This window comes from Quercus robur, chromosome 4, assembly GCF_932294415.1.
Source record: "Quercus robur chromosome 4, dhQueRobu3.1, whole genome shotgun sequence".
Lineage (NCBI taxonomy): Eukaryota > Viridiplantae > Streptophyta > Magnoliopsida > Fagales > Fagaceae > Quercus > Quercus robur.
The window spans coordinates 61,376,059-61,386,270 of NC_065537.1; the positions used below are offsets into that span (position 1 = coordinate 61,376,059).

General features: G+C 34.8%; 1 protein-coding gene across 1 annotated transcript; it reads left to right on the top strand.

Moving 5' to 3' along the window:
* Nucleotides 1–2,460: 2,460 nt before the first annotated feature.
* Nucleotides 2,461–6,813, top strand: LOC126723229 (RGG repeats nuclear RNA binding protein A-like). The gene is made up of 7 exons (XM_050426549.1): nt 2,461–2,925; nt 3,475–3,814; nt 3,917–3,982; nt 4,131–4,260; nt 5,110–5,265; nt 5,373–5,429; nt 6,357–6,813. The coding sequence occupies exons 1-7, from the start codon at nt 2,712–2,714 to the stop codon at nt 6,537–6,539; spliced, it is 1,146 nt and encodes a 381-aa protein (XP_050282506.1). The 5' UTR covers nt 2,461–2,711; the 3' UTR covers nt 6,540–6,813.
* Nucleotides 6,814–10,212: the final 3,399 nt, after the last annotated feature.

The window sequence follows — 10,212 nt, forward strand, 5'->3', positions numbered from 1 at the left end:
GTAAATGATTCTGGCCCAAAGAACCCTAGACAATGAATTTGTAGAGAGCGGGTTACAGAACTAGGGCTGGACGAAGTGAACGTTAGTTAATTGCATGCCATGCAGCAGTTTGAATGTAAGAATATCTCCTTAATGTCCACAGGATACTTAGTCCGAGGAACCGTATGGGTGCACCTCTGGTTCTGATCAAAGACTATTGCCTTGCTCTTTCTTCCTCTCTCCTTTCTGTTTTTCAATTTCCGATCCCTTCTTCATGGGGATTTCCTTCTCTTATATAGCCTCCTTAAATTGATAAGAGCCTTACACTTGTTAACCATCTGGACCTTCACTTGAGTGCCTGTCCCATCGGACATCCACCTTATCTTTCTATGAGTTACATTGGCCAATGTAACACTGTTCGTTTGTCTTCTCCACATTAATGCGACTGGAAAAGTAGCTTCCTTGCATTTAATACGGCAGTTGTGGTCTCTCCCTGGACATCCTATGCTTTTGTTCTTCTCCCTGCTTTGTGAGGCTTATCCTGATAACCAATATTTGTTTAGAATGACTCCTTATTATGGATAGGGTGCATGTTGGGCTCATATTTGGCGCGTCTGAGGAGACACTCCTCCTCGGACGTCTCCTTTAAATAAGTTTGGACTTATTAGGGTTGGGCTGGCAGTTGTTTTGGAGGCCCATTTTCCCTTTGGTCGTAATTGGACTCTGTATAGGGTCCAAGGCCCGTCGTTTGACTTGGGAATTTTACCCTCACAATAATAGTGGTGAAGAGATTTGAATCTTAAATGTCTTTTTTGGAAATATTGAATGGGGATTACGACAAGAATGGTAATCCTTATTACTATAAATAAAATGTGTTGTAATGAAATAACTAAACATATTTATAAGTTCGGTTGTAAGTTGTAATGTTAGAATAAAACTTAAGATATATTTTATGAAATATCTTACTTATACAATTATATTTCCTATTTTTTTTAAATTGAGAGAGATATTAGTTATTTTTTAATTTTCATAATTATTATGTATATATGGAAAGTTTTTTTATTTGGAAATATATTAATTTTAAAAATTATTACACCTACTAATGAATAACTATTACAGGCCTTTTAGAGAGGAACAATTATTCCACATTTTAAAAAATAGCTATTCATAAGGAATGACTATTTCTTATAATAAAAACATAATCAAACTACCGAATAACTAAGTTATTTGAATAACTATTACATTATAGTGTCTATTATAATCTACCAAACGTATCTTAAGAGATGCCGATTAGTTGAGTTATAAGACTTTTAGCAAATGTCAAATATCTTTGGTTTTATAGTATATATAGTAGTTGATAACTTGTGTAATGCTTTGAAAAATTCAACAAAATATGATTTTTGGCACTCTTTTATTTTTGTCTAAATATGAAATATGATAATTATGTATTATTAATAAACGTTTATTATTATTGTTTTATTTTAGGGAAGAATCTAGTCTACCATTTAAAGAAAACATGATAAGGTAAGATTCTAAAGGAGGATTTAAATTTAGAATATAATTTAAGATCAACAAACACTATTCCGCGAAGTACTAAAGATACAAACTTTTTTAGAAAATATTTTACAAATTATTAATGTGGTGAGTGATTATTGATAAACGAAAAAAAAAAATGATGTTAGTGGTGGTGGTGGGCTCAGATAAGAGAACCAATAAAAATTGACTACAATAACCGTTTGTAAAATAATTTGTATCTTTAACATTTTTCATATTTTGGTATTAAATATTTATTATAATTGTGTTTATCTATGGAACTATATATTATAACATTAAACTATATATTATAACATTAAAGAATATACGATATGCTAATATTCTAATTGGCGATTTAAAATTTAAATATAAAATAGAATTTAAATTTAAATTTAAAAAATATTAGAATAATAACGAATAAAATTATAAGATCTTATTAAAAGTTTTTCAATATTATGAAATATATATATTTATAAAATGGTAAGAAGCATCTTCCTATCAAATAAATATAGACATGGATATCATAGATAGATTATAGGTAGATTTTTTGCTCCAATAAAAATTTATTAATACCATATTATTAGTATATTTTTGGTAAAAAAGAAAAAGAAAAAGAAAAAAGAGGGGTTTTGGACATTATTATTAGCCCAAAGCCCAAAACCCTTGGTCTTGAAGAGGTTACAAATTAATAAACCCTAGTGGCTATAATACAACCGGCCGCCCTTAAGTGCACATTGGTAAAAAACCCAAAAACCAAGTCCCTTCCTAATCTCTTCAATTCTTTCTAGAAAATTATTGTTCTACAACACAAAAAGCAAAACACACAAAAAAAAAAAAAAAAAAAAAAAAAAAAAAAAAAACAAATAATAAAAAAAAAAAAACAATAATTTTTCACACACCACACGAGCACCATTGTCACAATAAATTGAGCATTTTAGATTAGGTTCATTTCTCTCTCTCTTTTTCTCACTCTTGCGGCTAGGGTTTTGTCTCTCTCTCTCTCTCTCTCACATACACACACTCTCACACAGACACACACACACACACACTCTCATAGATCTATATTCCGATGACGAAGGAGTTGTTAAGCTAGGGTTTTTGTCCTAACCCCAAATCTCTCACAAACCCCAAACCCACAACCTCTCTCTCTCTCTATATTCGTTACCATTTTTTCTCTAATTTTTTAGAGAGAGAGAATAATGGCGACCATGAATCCCTTTGATTTGTTGGGTGACGACGACGCCGAGGACCCGTTGCAGCTGATCGCAGCTCACCAGCCTAAGCCAGCTGCCTCCACCGCCGCCGTGGGGTCGCAGTCGAAGAAGCCGTCGCCGGCTCAGTCCAAGCCGGCTGCGGTGGTGGCTCAGCCCGCTGCTAAGCTTCCCTCCAAGCCTCTCCCTCCAGCTCAAGCTGGTTTGTCCTTCTCGATTCGTCGTCGTTTTGATTGCTTTTTCACTCTTTTTTATTTAGATTGGTTTTTTTTTTTTTTTGGTTTATAGTATATGTATATGTATACGTATACGTACGATAAGTGTAATGGGGTTTTTGATGTGGTGTATATGGTTTTTGTTTTTGATTTGATTAATTTGCTATTTTTGAAATGGGAAATGGGTATTAATAACGAGAAATGTGAATTTGCTGTGGGATGGTTATGGATATTTCTGGGTTTTGATGTGTTTACCTGTATAGATAATGTTGGGGTTGGTGATTTTACTTTCAATGATTTTGTTAAATTTACAACAGGTTTTGAATTTTGTGAAAATGGAAAAAAAGTTGGGGGAAGACGCAAATTAACATTAGTAAAAGTAGTAAAAAAGAAGAACAGTATGGCTTTGGATAGAATAGAATCGTATAAAAGTATATGAATGGATAGCTTAAATTATTGCTATTATTTTTACATGGGTGTTTATTAAAATTGTACTTCTTCTTGGTGTATTTGGGTATTTGTTTTTGTGGGAGTAGTGAGGGAGGCAAGGAGTGAGCCTCGGGGAGGTGGTCGTGGTGGTGGACGTGGATATGGACGCGGCCGTGGTGGTGGCGGTGGTTACAATCGTGACTCTGCCAACAATGAGGGATCGTTCCCTGAGAGTGGGGCTCCTGCCGGTCAAGGTGCTGTTGAAGGAGGGGATTCTGGGAGGTCTGGTGAGAGGCGTGGCTATAGTGGACCTCGGGGACCTTACCGTGGTGGCGGTGGCGGTGGTGGCGGCGGTGGTGGTCGCCGTGTTAGTTTCAGTAATGGAGAAGCTGGTGATGTGGAACGCCCTCGAAGGGCATTTGAACGCCGTAGCGGAACTGGGCGCGGGTGAATACTTCTTCTTGAACATCTCATTTTAGTATATGTTATGTTTGTCTTCAAAATGTTTCTCCATAACAACTGCCTTATACCTAACATGTTTCTGTGTAGAGGTGAGGTCAAACGTGATGGAGCTGGTCGTGGGAACTGGGGAACTCAGGCTGATGAAGTTGCTCCGTACGTTCATTCTTTACAACATGTCTTTGGTTGCCAAATGATTAAAGAGCCATCTTTTAAAATTAAGTTATAATTTGTTGTTAAGACAAATATGATTAGTTTTATAAATTAGTAACATTGCTTGTTCACCACGTTTTGTTATGCTCAGGGTTGCTGAAGAAGCCAATGAAACTGAGAAGAATGTGGGTGATGAAAAGCCAGTGGGAGAGGAAGAGGCATCAGATGCCAACAAGGAGACTCCTGCTAATGAAACTGAAGAAAAAGAAGCCGAGGATAAGGTGATTTTCGTCAATTCAAAACATAGTCAATATCTGTTCCTTTTGTATTCATGTTTTAAGATGGATGCTCAATGCCTACCATGTAGAGTGTAGACCTTATTGAAGTTTCCTTGGATGATTGCTGTATCTTCTCACTGTTACTAAAAAGCACAACAAAGGATGTGTCAATAGTCTCTTGTTATCCTAATTTGGATATTATTTATTCTTTATCCGAAAGAATTCTGGTGCTCTATATTGCGTTCTTCATAATTGCAAGGAATATAACTTCTAGCAGTTCATTTTTCATCGGTTAGAAATCGCCAGATTTCTTTAGGTCGGTATATGATCTGTCTTTTGTACTGGAATCCTGGAAGTGAGTGTATTTTACTCGGGAATTTCATGTATTTGTCATAAACATTCATAATTTGATTTGGAGAGTATTTGTTATTGTGGTTGATAAAGTAGCTTCTAAAATGTGCTGTTTTTCATCTATAGATCTTGTTATATTCAATTGATTCACATCTTATTGATGTGAAATCTTTTGCTGTCAGAACTTCAGTTTTCTGAAATACAAACAGATTTGGCATTTTTACTATTTATCTTGATCCACAAATTTGGGAAAGTCTGGGTTGTTGTTGTATGTTGATATTGTAAGTGTATTTTCCCCCCATTTGTTGAAGATATGGCCTTTTGTCATTTTTCTATTTTGGATGAGTACCCCAAAATATGGGAATGGGGAGATTTGAACCAATGAATTTTGTCCTTGGATAATTGTGCTACTTCTTGGTACTACAGTCATACTTACCAATAAGAAAATTTTAATAGAAAAAAGGGGAAGCTATAGCTTATGGTTTGTTGCCATTATAATAGGAGATGACTCTGGAGGAGTATGAAAAGGTGCGGGAAGAGAAGAGGAAGGCCCTGCTGACACTTAAGACTGAGGAAAGAAAGGTTGATGCTAAGGAGTTTGCATCCATGCAACAGCTTTCAAACAAGAAGGAAAATAATGACATATTTATCAAATTGGTGAAATCTTTATACCCTCTTAAGAAGTTTTTCAGTTTTAATTGATCTATGTAATCAGCACCAGTATATTAATTATCTTTTGCCATTTGATGTTTTTATCTTTTCAGGGCTCTGAAAAGGATAAGCGGCGAGAGGCTCTTGAGAAGGAAGAGAAAGCCAAAAAGGTAATCATACTTTGCCCACTTATTCTCTCATTTCCAATTCATTATGTTTTCAGTTAAGACTTTAGGTAGTAGAGCTTAATTGGCTTCTTCTTTTGTTTTGGCACTTTGATTTGCCAAAATTTTGTATTGGATCAGAGCATGTCATGTATAACTCCTCCCCTACTTTCTTTCATACCCCAAATTGCTGCTATATCAGATTAAAATTCATTTCAAAGATTTTCAAAGATTCCCTCTTTCCGTCTAATTTCTACTTTAGAAAACCTTGTACATAAGGTTTGAATATGTGCTCATCAATTGTGGATTCTTTTTGGTTGGCTGCCCTCTTCTTTGAAAATGGTGTTTTGTGGCTTGTGCATTGGACAACCTAATGTTTGATTTTTTGTCTATTTCTGAATTTAATGTGGCTAGGGACTTTCAATTTTACATTGTAATGTATTAATAAAGACCTTTTATGGACAATGAGCTCTTACTCAAATGACACTTTCCCTCATAAGAATGGGTGGGGCAATAAGGCCATGGATTCAAAGTCATTGGGTGCACAAGTAATTTACGAATCAAAAAAATAAAATAAAGGAATGATGTTCCTCTTCTTTGCTAATTTTACAATTTACTGTCTTGATGATAAGTTGCCTATGTTTGCAAGGTATTTAACATGTCTTCTCAATTTATTTACGGACAACTAAAGACACAGGTTTACAGAACAAGCATCAAAGATGCAAACAAACCAACAGTCAGCCAACTAACAGAGCTAGGCTAAAACAGATTCAGGCTTAATGCCTTTTGAGACATCATTGTTCATCTTTCCTATGTTTTGCTATTTAGTGCTGCTATCTTGAAAAATTTTCTTGTTTTTCATTTTTTCTGGGTTTCTGTTTCTTCTTTGAGGTTAATACTGAACTTTCTTATTATGTGGTATGGTGGTTATAGTCGGTCAGCATCAATGAGTTCTTGAAGCCTACTGAAGGAGAAAGGCACTTCACCCCTGGTGGTCGTGGTCGGGGTCGTGGTCGTGGTTCAAGAGGAGGGTTCAGTGGAAACACAATAATAAGCAATGTGGCAGCCCCATCTATTGAAGATCCTAGTCAATTCCCAACCTTAGGTGGCAAGTGAGATTATCCAAGGCCCTGCGATAACAATCTCAATGGTTTTTACATTTTTGGGTTCTTTGGTCTAAGCAGGAAAATGACTCAATAATTGGATTTCCTGTATTTTTAAAATTTTATGCCTTAAAATGTAAATTTCAGGTTGCTCTTCATATGTTCCCCTGTAGTTTTTCTTTTCTTTTTTTTTTCTTTTCTTTTAATTGGTATGCTTTGTTTTACTGTTTTTGAGACATTGGGGCATATGAGACCATTTACTTATGATTACAATTCATTATTGCCTAGTTTTGTTTCATAACACATTTTAAATTTTGGATTTTGGATTTTGGTTTTGCCTGAAAAGTGAGGGTGGTGGTACGTACTTGATCTTTTTGCACGGTGACTCTGCCCTTGTTCAGATCAAAACTAGGCAAATGGAAGGAAAACGATAGTGAAATCCAATCGAGGGAAAGAGTTTGTTTATGAACTATTTACTATTCAGCATTTACAACAGGTTTTGGGTTCTGCCCTAGGATCTCACTAAAAACTCTAATCTTCGTTTCCAGTTTTAATGCCTTTGCATCTCCAAAATATTTGCTCCTCGTATCTACAACTGGTATATTTGCTTTGTATTTAATTTTATTTTAAAATATTTTCCTTCAATTAGTATTATAAAATATAAATGTTAGCCTGTGGGATTCTAAAGCCTTTGAATAAATTTATAGCAGCATTGACACGCTTAAATGTCAACTTAATTTCTTTTCAATTGGGTGTCTGCTTTGAATTCGGAAGATGTAAAGTCAACCAGTTTTCTTTTGTATTATATCCTTGGTTTTTAATCAAAATCAGTCTAACACATTTTCTTGTAACTAATGTTGGTGTTAGATCAGCGTATCTCCACAGGTATCTGTATGTTTTGCAAGAATTTTTTGCTACTTTTGTTTCAGCGTTTCTCAGGGACTTGGTAGAGACGATGCTGTCTTCTGATGAGTGTCCAAAGCTTTGCCCTCCTCTCTTGGTCAGTGCCGAGCTAAGCAAGTACACCAATACATGCTCTTTCAAAGTTCTAGTCAGTGGAGGATGGAACCATATCGATTGATCTTTTGGCCATATGTAGTTTCTTCATTGGGAAGAAAGACACTGTCAACTAGTCAGTGGAGGATGGTACCATATCGATTGATCTTTTGGCCATATGTAGTTTCTTCATTGGGAAGAAAGACTGTGTCAACTATGTAGTTTCGTGTTCCATTTGCCCAATTTCTTGTCCCCATTGTTGTCACAGCCTTTCAACCTCACACTTGAATTGCGGTATGGTTCATTTCCTAGTCAGTGGTGTTTAGAGTCGTTCCTGCTTTGATGAGACGGGTGGGGGTTGACTTTCTACTTTTTGTCACATATTTAACATAAAAGCTATCAGAAACTATAAATTTTGATAGACTAAGTAAATAAACTACTGAAATTACGGGGTTTCCAAATAGATAAAGATTCCTCTTGGTTGCTGAGTCCTTATTGTTTCCAAATAGATAATGGTTCCTCTTGGCTGCCGAGTCCCTATGTCTTCACAGTGGGGGTTGGTTTATCTCATCTCATAGATCTAGTGCCTCTCTTGTATGGTTGTCAAAATCCAGATCTGGATCCTACTATTTTACAATCTCACCTGCCAAAAAATCTGGATCTTTCAAGAATCTTTGTGATCGTTCAGGATTGGTAGAATTGTACGATTTTGATGATCAAAAACGATATTGGCGATCCCAAATGATCCCGGTTTTTTGTAATATTCTTTAACTTGACAGAAGGCTCAATTGGACTCAAATGAAAAATAACATCCCAATAGACCAAGTTTTGCTATTCTTATGTAGAGAAATAGAGTGTTAGTTGGATTCAAATAGAAAATAACATTCCAATAGAGTGTCATGTTTTGAGGTTTTTGACCTCTTTAAATGGTGCTTATAAATGAATGTAATGATGTATGGTAATTACGTTAAATGGATGCAAATTTTTGTTTTTTATGAATGAATGTATAATCTATGTGATTATTTAACATACCGTGTATTTTTTGTTTTTTTCTTAGATAATGTAGAATTTTACGATCCATAATCTGATCTTACGATCCACAGTCCCTCCTACCTCAACAATCTTGCTCCTTAAGTGGCCAGTGCCCTTGAGATAGATTCTTAGAGAGCATGGTTTTGTTCTGTTTCAGTTTTGTATTTTGTTTCTCCTTTGTGGTTTGATTACACTGCTCTTGTATTGTTGATTCTTGTAATATGGATTGGTTTGTAATTTCTCTTTGAGAGTTTCGTCTCTCTCCAAAATATACTGGATTAACTTTTTTATTTACATGTATCTTTTTTTTTTTTCTAGAAACAAATACTGCGAATTTTATAAAGGGAAAAACATGTCTTTTATGTTTCTGGAACCTTCGAATAATTTATATTAGCATGGATACTTTTAAACATCAACTTCAGTTCTTTCCAATTTGCTTGGAACCCAGAAGATGCAATGGCCTTGATCACCACTTTTTCTATATTTGCTATCGAAGATACAAGATGCAAAATTGATATCATCTCTCTTCTTTCACTTTTGCAAAATTGATATCCTATCTTTTCTTTCACTTTTCTATCTTTCCTTTATATCAAATAGAGTCTATTATTCCCATTCTTTTTAGTGTTACGTTTCTTTTTGAAGCGGAGACAACCATATCTAGAATATTGTACTAATGTATCCTTCATTTTTAAGCAAAATCAGCCCACACATTTTCTCATAATTAATATTAGGGTGTGTATGTATATACAGTAATTATGCGCATGCATAAGTTAGGGTTCAAGTTATATATGATGTAACTTTTATCAATAATTCAATATTGTTATATCACTTAATAACTTTAGAGCGAATATGTTTTTTTGACAATATCATTGTCTCCTAATACCTTACATGCTGCTAGAGATATTACTATTTAAGGCCCAAATACTGTTGCAAGTCTATGTACATGTAAAGCAAGTAAACCATATATTAAATTCATTGTAAGACATACTTCAATAACAAAGATATAACCGTCAAGGGTTTTCCATTGCAGTCTTACAAACATAGGTCATCAAGAAGAATCACGTAAAATTCTAGCTCATGCTTCTCTCTCTCAACAACCTTGACACAGTACCATAGCCAAATTCGATCTTGGTCAATGCTTTAATATACCAAAAAACTAGTTACCCATGCAATTATGTTGGACCTCACTACTACAACTACCACGACTATCACCATCAAACCTTGTACCATCAATCTGACAAAACAACAATCACAAAACCTTGGCATTTCTCACCAAATTCATTGACCAAAATAACTCGTAAGGTGGCCGGTTTCATGCCTAGCTCGCAACACCATGGGATTGGCTGGCTAGTCAAAGTCTCCACCAAGGAAGATTAGATCTATTGTGACCAAACCAAAACAGTGCCACAAAGGTTGCCATCATGGGGTGTTTTTTTTTATTTTTTTATATGGATTTAGTTAGACCAGGTGTAACAAAACACCGCAACCAAGGAAGTTCAAATTTGTTGATATATATATATATATATATCAAAAAATAAAAAACTTTTTCTTAATGTTAAACTACCTAATAATCTTTACTTTCTTAATGTTAAACAACCTAATAATCTTTATTATATTAATAACTTTTTTTTAGAATCGATTATATTAATAACCTAATA